Genomic DNA, 22,240 nt, shown 5'->3' on the forward strand with positions numbered 1-22,240 from the left:
CTAGAGAAAAAGAAAAAACGGAGAAGTGTTTAAGCACAAAATCACATAACTGCTGGTGTTTAAAATGTCACTTCACCACATTCAGGTCTCACATTTTACTTCGTTGTGAGTGCCAAGCACTTCACCACAACAAGCACACAGGCAATTAAGGACCTTGAATTTCCTAAGTGAGGGATAAAGCCGTCGTTGCTGTGGCTGGATAAGTACCTCTTTCTGTAAATATTGCCCTTAGTGTTGAGCAAATGTATTGTGTACATTACCTAAAACATATCCCCGAACTGTAAATGCTCTCGTGAAAATTTCATTTGGTGTGAAAGCTACTGGGACTTAATGAGTTTAAATGTGTCCTCGAGTGATGTCATCTGAGCATACTGAAGCCCCTCTGTTGTCTTAATTGCAGCTCAATAAAAAGGAAGATGAAAAATGGCCCCAAAAGCTATTATACAGTCCCTCGTATTAATGAGATGTTGAGTAAAGTATGAAGACACATTTGTAAATATCTTTTAAAATGTGTTTTCATTAAATCAATTAGACCATTGACTGGTTAACAGAGCTTTTTGTGGGCATTGCCTGTTTAACGGTAAGCCCAACAGTAGTTATCAATAGTGCTTTTTAAATGGGCTGCTCCAAAGTAAACAAAACATCCATAATAAGCTTCACATATGGCTGTTGAAAGGACTTGAATATGGCTGTTGACTCAATATAAATCTTACACATGCACTACACTTGATAGGATACAAACTTGTTGCTGTCCATCTCACATTTAGAGATAAAAAAATTGCTCAAAATACCTATTCCGAACACATAAAGTGGATAATCTTGTCACCTTAATGAGGTATTTTATGTTAAAGGTCCTGAAAATGTTTTTTTCCTCAATCGGCTTCTTACATGAGTGATGGATTCCAAAAAATAACATCACATGTCCTGCCTAAGTCAGAATAGGTGTGGTTTTATTCACAGGAGAGATTTCTGCATTTGTGCTTTATCACTGCTTATTAGCCCGGTTTAAAGGGGGGCGCTTAAAGTGGCGCATTTGGAAAAAGTTATGTCACATATCTCTGTGTGATAATCATAGTTTAGCATCATGTGAATAAAAAAAGTGTAGAAAATACTGTGGTTGTTGCATATGCAGCTAGTGTTACCCAAACAGCTCTGAGAGGTAGATTTTGAGGCGGAGTTTTTGACTGTTCAGTTTAAAAATAAATAATAAATAATTCAGTGTCACTAATTTAATTTAGACAGTTCCTTATTTAGTAAATCTAGTTTTTAGGGGCTTTAATGTGTTTTAATATAATCTTGATAACCCCTCTTACAACTGGCTTAACCAACAAGGTCTTGTGTTCATATAAATGAGCAACTGCAATTTGTTGTGTATTTCACTAAGTGAATGCTGGGAAAAGTTTCAGTCCCCCAGTGACACATAATAGGAATAAGTGGTTATAATTTGGATATAAATTGGATGAATAGATTGATGGATGGATGAAAAAGTTTTGTTGATACAAATAAAAAATAAAAAAGTACATTTAGCGTTACATATTCAGCTTTTTAAAGCAGAGCCTCCACTGAATCCATAACCCCCTCTGGTAAGTTATAAAATAAATTGTATAAAAATACAGATTTATGAAATAGGCCTCCGCAACCTTCAGGGGAAAAGGGAAGGATAAAGTATTTCAAACAGCAAAGGGTAAACTTGGGTATGCTTTCAATGGTTGGCAGTTAGGGCAATGTGCTGATATTAAGTGATGATACCCAAATCCAGTCATGATTGGTGTTAGAGGACAGTGCAGGGGGAGGGGAAACGCTACTTACTAGCTGGCTGTGCCATAACCTCTCGCTCTGGTGAAACCCACTGACACTGCTACAACTAGGGCTGGAAGACCTGCAGACAAAGAGAGAGATCAAAAGAGTGAGACAAAGGATAAAAGGATGCCCTAATGGGGACGATAAAGCATGTCAGCTAAATAAGATTCTCCAGTGTGAACAACTCCATATGGCTCTTCCCATTCAAATGCTAAGCAGCCATGCAATAGCGCGTAACGCGTGCATGTGTGACTGAAACCGACTTAGTGCTCTGTAGGTGAGCCTGAGTGCGCCGCATGTGCTCCCTGACACACAGGTCTAGCTACATGCATGCAAACTGGGCTTAAATCCCAGTTCCTTGCAGGGATGGAAGCTCTGATTTAGCATTTCAGGACATTTTGTGTACAACAACGCTGCCATACAATAGGTGACCCAAAAATGCTGCATGCCTGTGAGTGAGCATGTGAGACTAAAAAAAAAAAGTCCATAAAAATGTGAGGTATAGCGAGGAGTGGTCAATAAGTTATTCATTAATTAGCTAAATCAAGCAGTTTGTGTGTGTGTGTGTGTGTGTGTGTGTGTGTGTGTGTGTGTGTGTGTGTGTGTGTGTGTGTGTGTGTGTGTGTGTGTGTGTGTGTGTGTGTGTGTGTGTAAATGTGAGGGAAAGAGAGTTAGACTGGGTGTCACAGAGCGCCTGCCAGGAAAAGAAGGAAATATGCTGAGCTGCGTAATGAGCTTGGCTCTGAAATATTCATGTAATTAACAAAGCTGTGATTATGGCTGCAAATGAAAAGCAATTAGAAAAAGTCACATTAACATTAACAAATAAGATGGTGGGGAGCCAGGCCGGTCCACTAACCAGCAAGTTTCAATTATAACAACATTCATCTAGCGTTTACCGATATACAATACGGTAAGCACACACCTATACAGTACGCATGCATGCTCGACTGCTAATCTAACACAGATCCAGTGACACCCCAAACCTCCTGTTTCCATGGCAACTGATTTCAATCACATAAATTTGTGGGGAAAATGCCGAAATGGACGTGAGGAGGATAAGCTGTTTGATCCCCTTCAATTTGCTCGACTGTTTCAGGCATTTCATTTCCATTTGTAAGTGTAGTGAATAATTATATCACTGAGTACTCCACACACACACGCACACACACACACAATCTCTCCAACTATGACCGTACAACAATCTATACATTCACCCTCCTCTGTATCTCTGTATCAGGTAAGGGCATCTGTGACTTGGCAGATTAGAATGCTGGGATCAATATCAAGCGAAATGAACAGACGTTTTGTTGTGTGTGTGTGTATGTATGTATGTATGTATGTGTGTGTGTGTGTGTGTGTGTTGGAAATGGTGTTAGAGGCTGTGGTTGTAATGTCTAGGGCTATCTCAAAGCATCTCGCCAGCGGTATGCAGATGTTATCATATGTTTTGATTATCGTCGAACATCCCTGATGCCTGTTGCTCAGGTTGTAGTACATTGCGAGGACAGCATAATAGAAAAACGTGGAGCAGAGGTGATGTACAGCTGAAAGGAGTGAGATCATCTTTACTCCAAATGTATCTCCATGGCAACGAGACACTCCTCTGTTTGAGCGACTCGCGACTGAAGGCTATAGAAAATATATTTTATTATATTATACATAATTTACCGACACTACCAACAGTGGCAATGGGTGTAGGAGATACGGACAATTGCAAATCTGCGTTTGCAGACGCTAAAACCCAATCTGCATCAAGTTATGAGAGTTTTGATGGGACCATCTAAATAGAAAAATCACCGAGACGCATCTATGCCAGAGCAGACCTTCTGAAGCTACAAGCTCACCAGTCAATAACAACAGGCCAACTGGATCTTATTCCGAAATTCCTGTTGAGGAAAAGGATACGGAGGAAACGAGGGTTGAGAAGAGGAATTAGGAACAGGATAAGAAGACTAGGAAGTAAGCTACCATTACCTGCTTTCACTCTGTCAAATGTGCGATCCCTGCGCAATAAGATGATGAACTTTCCGCACTGGTTAAGCATGATTCAGACTATCAAAACACAAGTTTATTTAGTTTCACTGAAACATGGTTGTCTGTGGTCATTGCATTAAGCCTTAATGGGTTCACATTAATTCGCTATGATCGGGACACGGAGAGAACAGAGAAATCACTCGGGGGCGGTCTTTGCATGGCTGTTAATGACAGGTGGACAACAAACTACACCGTTCGTGAGAGGCACTGCTCTCGCCACTATGAAATTATGGTGGGGTCGTTTCATCCCCACTATCTACCCCGTGAATTCCAACAAATAACTGTGATCCTTGTTTATGTACCTGGCCCTGACAACAAACTTGCATCACAACAATGCCGTCTCCATGGCACCTGGTCAGCCCGTGTTTCTGCTTGGGGATTTCAACAGCTGTGACGTCACCCCATTACTCCCCCAATTAGAGCAGTATGTCACATCAGCAACACGATTGGATAGGACGCTGGATTTATGTTTTGGAAACATTCCAGGTGCATATGTATCCAAGCCCCGTCCTGCCTTTGGTCTGTCAGATCATAATGTGATATTACTACTGTCTAAATACAGATAGAAATTAAAAACACAGAAGATTCAGACAAAAACCATCCAAGTCTGAAATACTGAATCTGTAGAAAGGCTGAGGGGATGGTTTGAGCTCATAGACTGGGAAATGGTCTTTGAGGCCTGTAATGGTGACTTGAACACACTTAATAAATCCATCTGCTCTTATATATCATTCTATGCAGACAGTGTCATTCCATAATGGTAATAACAAGCCTTGGATTACAAAGAGCTCAAACACTTAAAACTAAATTTGAAGAAATTAGCTTTTATTCAAGGAAACAAACAACATGTCCAAGATCTCAGAAAAGAGCTAAAGCATAAGCTCAAGCTTGCCAAGCTTAATTATAAGAACAAAATGGAGGAGAGGTTCACCAGGGGAGATATGCGGGATGCCTGGAAGTGTCTTAACACCATGATGGGCAGGACTCCGAATGCTGGCATGATCCAGTGCCCAGATCCTGCTGCCTTTGCAGAGGAACTGAATACCTTTTATGCCAGGTTCAACAATGCAGATCCTGCTGAGGGTTGGATCCCACACAACATGAGCCATTGCTCTGAATCCATCTGTGTGGAGGAGAAGAGGGTTGCCTCCATCTTTACCCGTCTTCATTCTACCAAAGCTCCTGGCCCAGGTGGACTGAAGGGACACATCTTAAAAGGAGTGTTCACCTCAGCTAGCCGGTGTGATGACACAACTTTTCCAGCTGTTCCTTGATGCCAGCCTTGTACCCAGGGCATGGAAGGAAACTACCATCATACCTGTTCCAAAACGACCCAATGTCAAAGCGATGAATGACTTCAGACCTGTGGCGCTTACCTCCATCCTCTGCAAATGCATGGAGAGAGATGTTACAGATGAACTCATCACCATGGTCGGAGAGAGCTTGGACCCACTACAGTTTGCTTATAAATCAAAGCGAGGTGTAGAGGATGCCAGCCTGACTCTTCGGGACACTGTAACAAGACACCTTGACTCTCCCAACTCCTTTGTCAGGATCTTACTTATGGATTTCTCATCTGCATTCAATACAGTGAACATCAACACTCTTCTGCAGCGCCTCCAACAGCTGCAAGTTAACCCAACTCTGACACTCTGGATTAAGGAGTTTTTAAAAGGACAGAGCACAGCGTGTGAGGGTAAATGGGTTTAAGTCCACCAACACTATTTTAAACACCGGAGCGCCTCAGGGCTGTGTGTTGTCAACTGTCCTATTCTCCATCTATACAAATGAGATCACCTGCAGCAGCCTCAAGCTATTTAAGTATGCGGATGACATGGCCTTGGTGGCCAACCTCACTGATGACAACTCCCTGTCCACTTACAAGCAGTATGTCAACACAATGGCACTTTGGTTCAAGAGAAGCTCACTGGAGCTTAAAGGTCCCATGGCATGAAAATTTCACTTTATGAGGATTTTTAACATTAATATGCATTCCCCCAGCCTGCCTATGGTCCCCCAGTGGCTAGAAATGGCGATAGGTGTAAACCGAGCCCTGGGTATCCTGCTCTGCCTTTGAGAAAATGAATTTCAGAAAAGAGACTTCAGAAACAGTATTAGGGGACCAATGAGGCCTATATAAAAGCATCCAAAATGCAGCATGCTATGGGACCTTTAACATCACCAAGACCAAGGAACTGTGTTGCCATTGGGGCTGACTGCTTGATACTCCTCATCCACTATCCACACCATTGAGACTGGAAGGGCAAGTAGTGGAACAGGTTGAAAGTTTCAAGTACTTTGATTGACCACCGTCACACCTTCACCCTACATGCTGACACAATTTACAAAAAGGCCCAACAGTGCATGTGTCTCCTCAGAAGGCTTAAAGGATTTGAAGTGAGACAGGACATTCTATCCAGAGTATACCAGTCACTGACAGAGTCTGTCATCGCTTTCAACATCACATCTTGGTACAGCTTCCTACCAAACAAATGCGAGAGAAAGCTGGCTAGGATAGCCAGGCAAGCCATTAAGATCATAGGCATTCCACAAAAACAGCCATCTGATCTTTATATAAAAGCAGTGGAAAGAAAATCGAACTTCATCATCCAGGATGGCTCCAACCCCCTCCACCATAGCTTTGAGCTATTACCATCAGGAAGAAGGTTCGGAGTGCCTCTGGCTAAAAAGTCATTATACAACAAATCCTTCATTCCCAATGCAATACATATACAAAACTCATGCCACTGACACATCACTCACACACACTGCCTTCAATCAAAAGAAAATTTTCTAACATGGCAACATATTAGACAATAAAGCTTTTTGAATCTTGAAGCTTGAATCCCGTGAGTAGTAGAAACCCCCATGTCGAGCTTTGGCTGTATTAGGTAAGATTATATTAGAATCTGTAATAATTGTCTTTTAAGGAAATCAAGTCCTTGAGGTGGCAAATAATAGTATACAGCAAAGAAAAATGTTATATAAATTAGAGCGGAGCAAATTAAGGTTATTAAGCCTTATGCAGCCAACACTTACAACACTACAAAATAGAGGTGTGAATCTTCACTGATCTCCCGATTCGATTATGATTATCATGTCAGCGATTCAATTCGATTCAATATCTCGATGCATCACGATGCATCAAATAAATGTTTCTACTAAAGCCACGTAGGATATTTAATTCATAGCTTTTCAAGCTTCAAAAACTGCAGTGCTCGAATACTAAATAAATTGGATACATAAAACTACAGCACTGAGCACGTGGCACTTCCTGAATGTGCAAAACATAACAGAACATGTAAACAGAAATGTTGTTAGGCCTACATTAAATTGTAAACAGAAATAATCGATTATGAGCCTGCCGATTATCGATGCAGCATCGTCCATGTCCCCGATTTCAACACCTCTACTACAAAATAATAATTTGTTACATTTTTATATTAAAAAAGCCTGTCTTGCTGCTCACAAATTCATGTCACACAACAGTGGTTCAATCCGCATCCAATTCATAAAAGCGTCTTCATTTGCGCTGGCACACAAAGAAAGTTAGACATATTTCAAGCAACAGCAAAGGCAGAAACTTACAATAGCACCTTTGTGTTACAGTCAATGCTGATTATTCTGAAGGTTGTTTCTAGACAATCATAATGAAGTCATTTCAGTGTGTGCACTCAGCATTCTCGTGCATGCACAGGGATGTACAATCATGCTGGGTTAATTTTGTCAACATAAAAAGTAACCTTTGGAAAAAATGGTTGCTACTGTAAGACTTCAGTTATTACAATTTTCAGCATCACATGAAGACTTACCCCAGCCGAGGCACAGAAAACGCTTGCGAATGAGTCGTGACCTCATTTTGCCGATAACTGCCAGATAGGACTGCCACGCCTCCGTCAGCACCCAGCAGAAGGACGCCAAGAAGAAGAAATGCAGAAAGGCCGCAGTCACGGTACAGAGGCCCTAAAGAGAAAAAGAAAGTTAGGGAGATAGAGTGATAAAAAAGTTTAAAAAAAAAAGGTAGTTTATGAGATGTGTCATAATGAATCATCTCTTAGGACTATTCAGCAGAGTGAAATGAAACCTCCGCAAAATAAATTGGACAAAGGGAAAAAGGGAGTCTGATGAAGTACATATTGTTTAGAAGAATAGGACTTGGCCTGGCACCGCTATTTTCGGCATTTTGATCGATACTGACCACTTCACAGTGCTGTCTTGCTAAGTCAGTACTCAAGAGTGCTGTGAGCCAAGTCAGCCTGCCACTTTGAGAACTCCACTGTAGGACCCTTTTATACACTTTAGTTTCTAGGCATGTTTACTGTGGAAATCCAGTTACTTTGTGTGGGAATATAACTTTCTCTCTGTGTTTATCTTTGCCTTACCTTGCTGAGCGTTTGAGATTGTCCCACCAAAATCAATAAGTTGGAGGCCAAGATGGAGAGGCAAAAATTCACCAAGATTATGGATCTCTCCGAACGAATGTACCTACAGAGCAGAGGATGAGAGAGAGAGAGAGCGAGAGAGCGCAAGAGAGAGAGAAGAGAGAGAGAGAGAGAGAGAGAGAGAGAGGGCAGACATATGAAATAAGTATTAATGACAGATTGACGGACTGAACAGCATCTTTTTGGACATTGGACAGAGTCATTAGCTTGATTTTGCCATCTGTCATGTGTGCAACCGAAAACTAATCACCACCCCCCTGCTGTAGTTGAACCATTTGTTCCTTACTAGGCCACATTGGAGTTTTGGCACAGTAGAGGACACACACAAACTGCACTTTTTATGTATTGGTACTGTAGGAGCCTAAATAATGAGAAAAAACCCAACTGTCTGCATAGTCGATGTGTGAGTATAGAGACAGGCATGACACAATCAAGTTCTGTGTTCTATGTGTGCACGTGTACCTCCAGAAGGCAGCGTAGATTAGCAGCAGGATGAGCAGAGCAGTGCAGGAGACCCCACAGCCCACCATGAGGGGCACAGAGGGCATGCTGGTAGGACCCATTTCCTGAGGAGAGTGAAAAGGAAGGGAAGAGGAGGAACAAACATGGATAGTTAATAATTACTGCAAGATATTACCCCACGGATGTACCTTGCTTGTCAAAACACAAATGTTTTCTTTTGTAGACAAATGACATCTTATTTTATTATACAAAAAACCCCCAAAAAAACCCTGAATGGGTTATTTTAAGTCACATTGAAATGGCAGAGTATCTTCACTTATGATGGGTGGGTTAAGCTAGTCGCCCCAAATCACATTTGATTGGAGTCATTAATGTATACATCCCCGAGTTCAAGGTGAGTCATCAAAAACATTGAAACAGGGTTTTCATATAAAAACATTTTCTTTACATATAATAAAGAATATACTATGAACAACAACAATTTACATGGGAACACAAGACTATAACGGAGTCTATACACTGGCTTTGCGACTCTGCCTCAGTGTTTTACATGGATGGCGCACTGAATGGCTTCTACAGTAACTAAATGGTTATTATGGGGTCACCAATGGCCTACAGACACACCACTATAGACCTCTGACCCTCTTAGATAGGACAGTAATTCTGCTCTTCACTATTGCAAAACTACATGCATCTGACTGTGAGGTGTAAATCAGCTTTATTTTTTCATTAGGTAACCAAAGAAATAAATCATAAATGCAAACAACCTTGTTTGCTAGTAACGTGTTTGAAGCTAGTTTCTGACTCAAGTTTTATGTAAGCAGCAACAGGCTAACAGCCTGAATGGTTAAATGTACTATGTTATATCGAGCTTCATACACAGGGTTAGCAGGTAAAAAGTGTCTAAGAGCATACAGAAAGACAGACAGATAGATAGATAGAGAGATACATCGATCGATGTGTGAGGGAGAGTGACAACTGATTTGAATAAATCCTGTTTAGATCCTTTACTGTAATGGTTAAATAATTGTTTGCAGGCTTTTGCACTTAAACTTTTTATTAACTCTTGCACTTCGTTAGTTGTAATCCCTTTGATTGTACCTGCTAATTGCATGCAATTAAGTCTGTTAGATTAATATAGGATAATAACACGTAATTACACTAATGTCAAAGTTCTCATTTGTTCGAAGCATCTTGACCACTTTGATGTCACCTATGCAACTTTTATAGCATCACCTACAGAACTTGTAAGTATAATTATAGTTTCAATTAACGGTTATTTACTCTGAGACATGAGGACGCATTCAGGTAACCAACCAATTACAGAGACAGAGAATGTACAGCGGGAGCCCGCTGTGCACCTATTTACACCCATTGTATAATTCCACATGCACAAGGGTAAAAGCACTCGACCATAGTGCATAATTAAGCAATTTAGGTCATGATGTACAGCGGACCTCGGCTTTGCCTCTCTCCCGAGGTGTGCCTTTGAAAGGATGAGCAACAGACAAATGAAACCGCGTGGAGATCACAAACCACGTCGTGTCCCAAATGGGCTTAATGTTTGGCCTGCTTTAAAGTTCTCAATCACACAGTTTACCTCCCAGGGTGGCTAGCTTTCCCTTTCATCCCACAAGATTTATTACTGTTCACACACATACTGCACAAGGTGTCTTTCTAGCAAATAAAGCACATACTCACACACAAAGGCACGTCAGGCAGATGCGCCAAGTAATTAAAGTCAGTGGTTAAGCTATATGGATGTTATGTGTGTGTCTATTCAAGATGAGCCGAAAGGCATAGGAGGAAAGCTAGAGAGAGGACTTTGGAAAGGAATAAAGAATGCAAACTGAAAATAAGGAGTAGGAGAGAATTTCAGAGAGAGAGATGGAGTGGGAAGAGTTAAGGACAAATAAGAGAAAGCAAAGAGTAGGAGGGGAAAGAAATAGATAGAGAGAAGAAGAAGAAAAAAAAACAGTCAGAGCTCCTCTTTTAGTGGTTTTCCCTGGCACATCAAAGGAAGCCAATTTCTCCAGAGAAAAGGGGAATAGGCTGGAATACCAATAGGAGAATAGAGGTGAAACATAATCAAAACGGCCTCATAAGAAAGGGGAGACACAAAAACAGAAGGAGGGGATATGACAAGCATCTGCTTCAGAAAAAAAGGAAATGCCTAGGAGGAGTGTGGGAGACAACAGAGACCAGGTGTGTTTGATATTATGTAGAGAGGAAGGTCAAAGGATACACAGCCATTTGTGTTTTTTTTTTATTTGCAGTCTGAAGATCAAACATGAAGGAAGCATGGGGTATGACAAGCACACACTCATACACATCCTTTTCTTTCTCAGTCTCTCTTAGTTTGCCCTAAATTAGCCGCTACCAGACAAGAAATGGAAAAAAATACACTCTTACTTGTAATTTACCCATACATCCACAAATTGTCCCACAGCTCTTCATTGTGTTAATTTGTCTAACAGTGTTTTCTTAATTGCTATGGTTAGGTTATGTGTGCGTGGTGAGATTAAGTGTCTGATTTCATGTGGAAGGATGCTACAAAAGAAATGGAGGGGGAAAAAAGGAAATGCCCACACAAATACAACACATCAGGCCTGAGGCTACAGTGTCACACAAATGCCCTGCTCTGAATAGGTATAGTAATATTATTTTGCATATGGATGGGGTATGTGGATGTGTTTTGTGTGTGAGAGGAGAGGAGAGAAAATCAGAGAGAAGAGAGAGAGAGAGAGAGAGCACAGATTAGAAAGAGTGTGCTGAAGCTGTGCTGTATATGGCCAGGCTCCCCTGGGCAGCTTGGCTACCATGTGATGGAGAAGATAGCTATTTTCAGCTCAGGAAGTTTAACCTACTTATCTCCTCTCACTGACACTCCACCCACCCACCCTCCCTTCCTCCCTCCCTGTGTCTCCCATTCTTTCGTTTTAAGGTTAGTAGGAAATGGGATGCAAACAGCATGTCAAAGTTGACCCATTCATCCACACTGACCTCTTCCTGAAGAGGTTTTTAACAAGGTTCTAACTAAAATCACATTACTTCTGTCTTTTCTTTTGAGAGAGAACGGTCATAACTTGTAAGGCTACAAGAAGTCCTTGTCAGAAAAAGGTAAATGCACTATAGGTTGTTTCAGGCATTTGAACACACAACCAATATTGCAAGTTTTTCTAATGAGACCAGTCTCAGGCTCTTAATACTCTATAAGGCAGCTGTTTGCATTTAGAGCATACATTTGTGACATTGTGACATTCATGTAGTATGGTACTTTTACAGTGTGTCTCATAGCACCACGTACGCTGTGAAAAAATGCTAATGAAATGCTGAAAAATTCTTGAAAATATGTCAAAATTCAGTCATGTGCTCCTTTGGTCCCCACACAGGTACAGGAATACAAACACACTCGTACACAAACTGCACACTGTGCCGCTACAGAGATATAAAGTTCCACATCTTGCTAATCTAGTATTCCAGCTATTCAGTTGTCTGTTTTGCTGTCATGGCACTAGGTAAATACTGACTGCGATATGCTTCAACTGAATCAATTCAGCAGACCCACGAGGGTTTAACTTGACAGGCTCTGGCTTCAGTGGCCTCAAGGCAAACCATAAGTCTGCTGTCAGCGTGTGACAACCTGGAGAGCTGACATAGTGACTTAAAATGTAAAGTCAGGCTTTATCCTCAGGTATTTTATTTTACATACTATTTGAGTTTTGCACTGCTTGTTGAAGTAACATGTATCAGCTACAAACAAAGGCAGTAGCACTAAGATATATACCTTTTCTTCGTGGCTACTGTCAACACCATCTTAGATACACTAGAACAGGCCTTGTTATTTCACACACATCTTCTCAAATTGTAATCACAAAGTTACCATGAGGACATATTACCCTCTACTGTGGAAAACATTTGTTTTTCACATAACAAGAAAATTAAAATGCCAACGCATCCAAAACAAACACTTTCTGCTCCATTTGAAAATGTCTAATTACCAAGTAAATCTGTCACACCCACACACACCATTATGCATCCTTAGCCAGAGAAACACCACTAAATCATTTCACCTGTTTACTCTCTCATCATCTCCCTTGTCACTAACTAACCTTCAATTAATGCAACGAGGGATCCAAACATTCTAATGCAATTCCGCACAGTCCCCTCATAAATTTTACCAACCCTCATCTTTTAATTACAGTTGACAAGGGCAAAATATTTGCATACTGAAACCTTGGAGTCATGCTCCATCTAGGGCAGGCCTTGTTTTCTTTCTAAACACTGTCTTCAGTTAAGTTATAATAAGTTAAGATATGAGCTGCCATCCTGTAGTGCCTCAATCATTGCTATCTCCTTCCACAGTCTGCACTTTCGCCATTAGTTCTAAATAGTAGAATCAGCTGTGAGATATTTTCCTTCTTATTAGGTGCCAGTGATGACAGCAGAGACAACAGACTCAAGTAGACCCAATCATTTCATGAGAATGATTGTGGCCAAAGCAGTTAGCCTGGCAGGTAAAGAAACTGTGAGAGATATTTTACAGCAGAGATAGGTTCACATATTATTCTTGCTTTGATGCAGTAATTGCCTTCTAAATGAGTTATGGAAATGCAGAAGGTTCCTAACCAATGTGTGAGTGCATGTGTGTGTGTGGGGTGCCAACGGAAGTACATTGCCAGGATAAAGCCTGACATCCGGTGCGTGGCTCTGCGCTGGATGTCAGGCTTTGCCCCTTACCCTTCTGCTATTTGTGTGTTACCGTTCACAAAATCCCTTCGCTACGAGAAACAACAACAACCTATGAGCGAGCAAGATGCACGCTGAAAATGGCAAGTGTTGACGAAAATTTTAATTGTGCAATAAGGCAGGCCCTTATGCTTGGTTCTTTCTGTGAATTATCTTAAAATCTAACAGATGTAGTAGCATGTTTGCCCACCGGTTATAGAAAAAGCCTTTTTTTTTTCAGCGATATACTGGTAAGAGCACATAAGGTGTAACCATGTACACAGCTAATATAAATAGCTCACATTACTATATTGTGTTAAAGGTCCCATGACATGGTGCTCTTTGGATGCTTTTATATAGGCCTTAGTGTTCCCCTAATACTGTATATAAAGTCTCTTTCCCGAAATTCAGCTTTGGTGCAGAATTACAGCCACTAGAGCCAGTCCCACAATGAGCTTTCCTTAGGATGTGCCATTTCTTTATCTGTAGCTATTGAGAGGGGGAGGGGGGGGGGAGTCCAAGGTGGAGGGTGGGGGGTGTGGCCTTGACCAACTGCCACTTTTCTCGTTTGAAAGCCATGATGTCTCTCTCTCATGGGTGGGCCAAATTCTCTGGGCGGGAAAAGCAGAGAAAGGGGAGGTAATCTTGCTCCTTATGACCTCATAAGGAGCAAGATTCCAGATCGGCCCATCTGAGCTTTCATTTTCTCAAAGGCAGAGCAGGATACCCAGGGTTTGGTTTACACCGTTCGCCATTTCTAGCCACTGGGGGACCATAGGCAGGCTGGGGGAACGCATATTAATGTTAAAAAACCTCATGTGAAATTTTCATGCCATGGGACCTTTAACAAATAACTTAATTTAATATGTTATGTGACATTTTCCTGTGCAGGTAATAAGCTAATCCAGAGCTTGCCTCGCTATGTGCAAATGTTCCACCAAAACTATTTTGCCGAGGCACTGTCGCTGTGTCCGGAGCTCAGCCCAAGACGATTGTGGTTGGTTTAAAGAAATGTAAACAAGCCAGAGCATTTTATTTTTCTATCCTAGAATGTACGCGTGTGGTGCAGTCAGACCTTAGGGCTGACACAGCGCTGTGGAGATAGGTCTGCCATTGCGAGACTGGTGTGTGTGTGTGTGTGTGTACTCATCCACACTGACTGGATCAAGGTCTCAGGTGCTGTTTGAACCACTGAACTTCTCGCATGCATTTCTGGTTACCTGCTTAAGCATGAGCTATGAATCCTACTCTAGCTGTGAAAACGTGTTTGAGAGAGGCGCTTGATAACTATGATCAATTTCCATGTCTACACAACTAGGACAGCATCCTTATGCGCTGACAAAATCCAAGCAAAGAAGTATAACTCACTTGATTAACTTGAGGCACAGAATGTGAAACTGACTTTTATAAAAGCCAATACTTCCGTCAACTCCAAATCCCATGATCCCTATGAGCGCTGCAGAGGCAATAAGTCCAGGCATATCCGTAGGGTTTGTGTTCCCACTGCAGTTGTTTTTGGAATTAAGTAGCTTGGTTTATTGTATGGTTTCATGACCTCACTTAATCAACTCCTTTTTCTCCCTCTCCCTCTCTCTCTCTCTCTGCTGTTTCTCCAAAGTAACAACCTCTGTCTTGTGTCTGATAGTAAAGGTCTCTCAATAGACAAACACACACACAGGCATGGCAGAACACACACATACACACACATGGAAATCTCAGAGGCTATAGAAAGTAAACAGGATTAACTTGCTATCCCTCGCTCCACTGTAAACGGCCTGTAATGGCAGCACTGCTTCTAAATCCCTCCATCTCTTTCTCTCCCCCTCGCTTCCTCCCTTTTCTATTAAACGTGGAGGTTAATCCTCAACCCCCCTTGTCCCTAGCGCCATGGCCCAGGATAAGCTGTCAGAGCTGGGCTGCTGATACTCAGCTCTGCTCCAACAGCCACACAGCCTGAACACAGCATTCGAGTGTGTGTGTGTGTGTGTGTGTGTGTGTGTGTGTGTGTGTCTACGTGAGCATTTCTGTGCGTGCACGCACGCTTGTGTGTGCGAGGGTGTATAAAAGTAAAACATCCATACCTAGTTGTCTGTGTTTGCATGTCTGGATGTGACAGGGTATTTTATGTGTTGCTAAATTCAATCTGTCTCTCCCTCCTCTTTTATAGAATCCAATCTCTGCTGGGATAAAAGGCTAACTCTGGAGGACCCTAAAGCAACAAGGTGCACTCAGCGTGGGCCACAACAGCTCCCGACTGAGAGCCTCGGACATAAACACAGTGACCCATACCCTCCGGTCCTCAGCACTGGGTATAAGGGTGGAACCGGGGGGCTGAATGATGAATCACTAATGACTAACACACTCTTCACAGATATCACAAATGTCAAAAAAGTCAATGTGTTTTCCCTCTTAGCCCCCTGTCACTAAACATGGCCGACCTGCTTGCTGCGGAAAACAGCACAAGTCAATATTGTTCAGTTGGAAGGGGAGTCACAGGAACCAGAAATTGCGGCTGGAATGACCCATCCAGTTTATAGGTCGCAGCCATCGTGTTTTTCCATATAATGGGAATTAATGTTTCACCGAGGTTTGTGATAGGTTCCAGACCCCTGTGAAGTAATTCAAGCTGTGAGGGACAAAATAATAAATCACTGCAGTTACTCACCTGGAGGCCATGACCTTATTTTGACCATCCTTACACTTAATAAAATCTCTTAGAAAAGGAGGGGGAATGTCCAGGGGAAATAAATTAACTCTTACAGATACCTAAAGTTGCTAACCAACGGAATATCAGAGGTTTATATCCTCTATCTAAAAAGTATATTCAGCACCTTTAGCATAGGCAGGGCATCTAAAATTGAAAGGTGCAATCCACGTCACCATCTCAGGAACATTGAGGACAATTTTAAAAGACAAATTCAAATCAGAATTGAGAACTACTTGCGGAAGCTGCTGCTCCATTCACTTCGCAGCTCAGTAACACCATGTGAGTCTGAATCCCATTTTCATATTTGATGCAGAGTGTATGGACAAAGACCTTCTTAACAGTAATGTAACAGCTAAGGGTGAATGCACAGCACTGGTGAGTGCTACATGTATATGGAGGTATTGTTTCACCCTGTAAAGGTTACACAGGGATATATGTCCACAAAAGCCCACAGCTCTTTATCTCAGCGACACTGGTTGTTATTGCATTATTACTTAGCGCATCTCTGTCTCTCTTTCTCGCTTTTTATTTCTCTCTTGCTTAGTTCTCCCAGCCAGCTGAGACCAGACTGCCTTTTCTGTTTGGTTAAACATTTCCTTCCCAAAAATCCTCCATTCCTCACAATCACTTTTTCATTTCTGTGACACCTGGAGTTACCCTCCAGTGCTTACTGGGGCTCTGCTTTGCTAGCTCCATTTTCTAACCTAAAAAAACAACAACAACAACCTCCCATAGTTTCTAGAGTGTGACAACACATTAGGCCGAACTCCATCTTCTTACACTCCCTTGTTATTTAATGCAATCACTATCCTTGTGGGCATAAGGTGCAAGCAGGCATGGAGACACATTAACAGCCAAAGCTTAAGGGAACATTTTGTGACCCCAGCAGTCAAGGAGCTGTGGCATAAAGTGAGATAAATAATTGTTAAAAAGTGTAGCAAGGTGGAAAGGAGGGTGAAGAAAGGAGGAGGCAGAGAGGGAAAAACTGATACATGAGAAGGTACATCAAAGGCAAATATGGCGAAACAAGGGAGCAAAAACAAAAGTGGGTATAAATAATAAATTGGGTGAGGTGTGTATTGAAGGAAGGTGTGAAATGTCTATGTGGATTATGCAATTAATGAATTAGGGTGTGTTGTACGAAGAGGGCGGCTGTGAGAGGAAGGTGAAATAAGTGATGTCAGCTCATTGGATGTCCATTAGCGCAAATACAGGAGAATGGGTCAATGTATCAGAACAGGCATTACCCTGAACTGCTAAAAAGCCTTCTTTAATCATGTCAAACACAGACTGCAAGAACTATTTATAGAAGCGCAGGTTTATGAGCTGCAGGCACAATCGCACACAGACATAATAAAATCTCTTTCCATCTCTTGACGCTTCTTCTCTCTCCTATGGAAGTATCTTTCTGAACAACCTGACCTTTACGAAGTTGAAGCTAAAAAAAAAGTTGTAAAACTGAAAGAGCGACTGCCAATCAAGATATAATTGGAAAACTACACTCATCAAAACAGCATTTCATACCGTGACAATGTTAAACATTGACGGCTCTATTTAGCCTGTACCCATTTTCTTCTTGTCAGCGGTGCAAGGAAAGAGGCTTGTTATACAATAAGACAAGTATATAAAGACAATAAATGACAGCCTTAACAGCCTGATATATGTTACAATCCAATCCAACTGACAGGGATGCCATCTAAATTCATACTACGGCAAAGTCATCAGCTCGCTGACCTGGCCACTGGTAGTAGTTGCCTTGCTAGCCCTCAAGTACCACAGAGTACATCAGGATATGCATAGGTGACTCACCGGGTCTTTAGCTTGCTGCGCTAACACGGCGTAGGTGGATATCCTGCTGCACAGGCATTTGGTGTGGACTGCGGTTGACGGGGATGTTTGGCAGCCTTCTGTGCCCCAGTTTTCTGCGCCAGCTTCCCTGGAGGTGGGGGAGAAGGGGGGTGGTGGTTGGTGGAGGGGGTGGCACAGGGGACATTAACACTGGCTGTGAGACAAATACACACAGAAAATCGTCACAAACCTAAACACGTCCATAGGAAGTTACAACTCGAGGAAGGGGTGAAAGAGGGACTGAGTTCCGGCCATCCAGTTCACCCATTCACTCTATAGGTTTCATATTCAGTCATCACCACTCACACACACCGACAGGCTCTTTTACCCAGCGGGCAATATTCACCTCACTTATTCTCGAGTTCTCTCCGTGTTTAGCACCCTAAACACTTTTTTCTCATCTTTTTCTGTCTTTTCTTCTATTTCATCTCCCTTTTTTTTTTTGAAGAAGAATACCTTAAGAGCTGAGGCCTTGAGGTCAAATGAAAAGGGTTGCATCAGCAACCAGTTGACAAAGACCAGTGCAGCTTAATGGTGGATGGGGATTATTCTGCACTAAATTGTCAATGCTTTGACAAGCAAAACTCATACAACAGAACCTTGAACACTTTATTTCTCTTCATATTTTTCACCTCTTCCCTTGATTTGAAAATACTTGACATGCAGCCAAATTTCAGGGGCTTCAAGGGTTTTATTTAAAAAAAAAATACTTTCTTTTAAAGATTTCAATAAACAAACTCTTGAAAAATAAACTAATAAGGAAACAATTTCAAATTGTTGGGGACTAGACATTTCAAAAGAAAAGCTAACAAAGTATTTTGTTTTGTCATATAGATTATACCTTTTCATTTTGTTCTCTCTTATTTAAAGATCTGTAAAGCAGATAAGATGAAATGGTATCCTGTTTCTTTACTGAGGAACTTAATTACCTCCTCTCAAGCAATGAGCACCGTCAACATGGGTAGAAAATGTAATAAAGTGCTGCTTATATACAGTATGGACTTCACCATATAATGATTTGCATAATTCTGACAATCTTTTAAATCACTCAATACGCAGAAAATATATGGGCTTCGACTGACTGGCAATATTATATCTGAGCCCTGTTAACATCTCGAGGGGAAGGCTTTGGTGACAATTTTGCTTTATGAGAAATGATAAGCTGGCTTGTTGCTTTTTGTATTTATGGTTAAGGCACATTTTGGATGTTACCCTGCCTTTGGAGAAATAACAGACAGTTTAACATCTAAAAAAAGATTACAATATACTCCTCTTCTATGTATAACCTAAGAATAATAAACCTTCCTTGAGTTGCTCTACGTACAAAGTCAATACGAGGGGCACTCACTTCCCTTACTAAGACACATACTATGTGTACCTGTACAAATATCACATATTATGGCATTTTCATCATTACCTTTGCATGAAATATAATAATCTCACACTCAACATATAAAAGTACAAGATTCCTTAATCTTGTACTTTATATTATTTATTTATTTTCTGACTATGGTCTCATCTTTTTCAGCATTTTCTTTATAGATGTCACAATGAAATACAAACAAATCAGTTTTAAATGCATTTTTAACTTTTGCAAATGTTGTGCTTTTATTTTAAAGTTTAGATGCAAAACCAGCAATCGCATACTTTTTCTTTTTACGTTTAGCATGTCCTGCAGCAGCCCTTACAAAGTACATACTGTTGCATGCAGCATGCATACAATTGGGACATACTACTTCATAACAATGTGCCTTTAACTATATTCTGCGCAAACAAATATGGGTCAGTCTAGCCAGAAATGCATGCTGGCTTACATACTGCAATATCCAACCAGATGCAGTAGGATATCCTTGTATTTTTAGCATACTGCATTTGACATATGTATTGGGACATACTAAATATCTTTATTAGTATTTTGTTGATATTGCTTGCCAGTTTAGCACACAAATTCCTCAAAATCAAGTGATACGTGTTAAATAAAATTGAATGAGCATCTGCATCATGACAAAAAAAGCTGTCATGTGGTTTTCTTCTGCTGTCAATCAAATAATGTGAACAAATTAATAAAAAGTACATGAACCACCCGCCAGTCACAACATGTTAACCACAGCACAGTACAACACATCACTTCTGCCATGACTGGCCACTCAAACATGATCAGTGTGAAACTAAATGACAAGAAAGTATTAACGTTAATTCTTAAAAAGGTATATCTGAACATGAATGCACACGCAAACACACACACACACACACACAGACAGACACTCAATTCATAATGTCAGTAATGAAATGTGAACAATTCCCTGATGATCATTATCTGCACAGTGACACTTCAAAGACTAAAGATCGGAAAACGAGTCACAGCAGTGAAGCCTGGAGACAGCTTGACAGGTAGCAACCTGGTGCTCGGCTGTGCATGTTTCTGTGTGTGTGTCTCAGAGAGAGAGAGAGAAAGACAAAAATAGAGTGAATGAGAGAACATGTGCACTTGTGACCTTTTATGAGGAAATCTTCCAAAGTGTGTACATTTTGTAAGGTAGTTTTTTGGGTTACATTTACATTTCTGGTGGAAGCCATTGAGTTTTCAGTGATTTATCCGGCGTTACTTGTATCCATGAATAGAAAACGTGAGTTTTGTGTTTGTGAACTCCCAAGAGATGTCATGTAAAGTAATTACAAATGGCTTCGTTCACACCAGAAAAAGCAAAGCCATATGTACTCTGACTACACATGCATTAATGATTGGGTTACATACGCAAATGTTGCACACTGAATTATGCATGTCGGTTGATGTATAATACGGCAGATGCACATGTGAAAGCATGCATGCCCTTCACTTACTGACACAAACGGTCTAACTATACGCAACAGGGACACACGCATATCAAGTACTCTATGCCAGTCTGGCAGCAAAGAGGAAGTTGGGATAATGGTCAAATTGACAGCTGACAACAGGGGGTCGCTGAAGATACACATTAGCTGTGACCTCTTTGCTTTGGCTGCTGAATTTCAAGCTTAATTGACCCTCATCTAGTTCAGCTGGATTTGAATTGTTGGTATTGATGTCTTCAGCAAAAAGCCAGCTTTGACTTTTGTTAAGTTTTATTTCACCTACAAAGTTTAGGCAAACCCTGATCTTTGTTATTACATGTCCACTACAGCTACAGATACACACTACTGCTGTTTGCATTCCTGGGCTCATAGAAGTATTAAATTATCAGTTGGGCTTAGCTGGCGGGGAAAAATTAAAAGGACATGGCTTTTATTTTACTTCTGTTATTGCACTTGAATGAGCCCGTGGCCCCTACCGACTCCTCTTATCATGAAAAACAGGTACCAGATGTGCAAACAGGTGTACATCTCAGTAAAGCTGGTTTATAGGCTATGAATGCCAAATGTATAGTGCAAAAGATTCCATTCCAAGATGGGTAAATATACATCCAGTATATTATATACATATATCCAGTTTGATAGCATTACGATAATCGATTCATCTGTTGTTTGGTCTTGACTTTGACAAAGAATAAAGTTTTATTTAAGGGATGTTAGAGTTGGTTTCATTTTGACAGGTTATCCCTCGGTACACATGGGAATTACACAGTTTGCCCTAATCAACCTGAGCCAAAACCAAAAATATAGACTTAAGAGTCTATAGCCATGCTAGCTGCTCTGAGGCTGTTATAAGCAACAGCGATGCCCTGAGCTAAATGCTAATGCCAGCATGCTAACATGCTCACAATGAAAATAATGTTTAGCAGGTGTGATGTTTATGTCCATCATCTTAGTTTAGCATGCTAAAATTAGCACCTAACACAAAGTACAGCTGAGCCTGAAGTAAATTAGTTTTGTAGGTGTTTGGTCCTATAGCAAAGTATTGGATAAATTAAACTTTTGACCTGACAATGGCACTAGATGAAAAGGTAAGGGATCAACAAAGATGTGTGTGCCAAATTTCATGGCAATACACCCATCAGCTGTCAAGACAATTCTGTCTGGACAAATGTGGTGGGCCATCCCTACAGCAACACCGTTAGCATGGCTACAAAAAAACAGCTCTGCTTGTGAAAGACAAACCGCGCTAAAGTGTCATTTCTCAACAGTGTACTAAAACATGTACAGTGCCTTGCGAAAGTATTCGGCCCCCTTGAACTTTTTGACCTTTTGCCACATTTCAGGCTTCAAACATAAAGATATAAAACTGTAATTTTTTGTGAAG

General features: G+C 41.1%; 1 protein-coding gene across 3 annotated transcripts in view; it reads right to left on the reverse strand.

Annotated features, from left to right (window-relative positions):
* Positions 1-22,240, reverse strand: part of adgrb2 (adhesion G protein-coupled receptor B2) — a 292,014-nt gene that overhangs the window by 43,382 nt on the left and 226,392 nt on the right. For all 3 annotated transcript variants that reach the window (XM_039819389.1, XM_039819387.1, XM_039819388.1), the window contains exons 17-21: positions 17,986-18,112; positions 8,742-8,845; positions 8,220-8,322; positions 7,650-7,800; positions 1,810-1,879 (exon numbers count right to left, since the gene is read on the reverse strand). In XM_039819389.1, the coding sequence (XP_039675323.1) occupies positions 1,810-1,879; positions 7,650-7,800; positions 8,220-8,322; positions 8,742-8,845; positions 17,986-18,112 (555 nt within the window). The remainder of the gene's footprint in view (positions 1-1,809; positions 1,880-7,649; positions 7,801-8,219; positions 8,323-8,741; positions 8,846-17,985; positions 18,113-22,240) is intronic.

The sequence above is a fragment of the Perca fluviatilis genome, chromosome 13 (genome assembly GCF_010015445.1).
Source record: "Perca fluviatilis chromosome 13, GENO_Pfluv_1.0, whole genome shotgun sequence".
Lineage (NCBI taxonomy): Eukaryota > Metazoa > Chordata > Actinopteri > Perciformes > Percidae > Perca > Perca fluviatilis.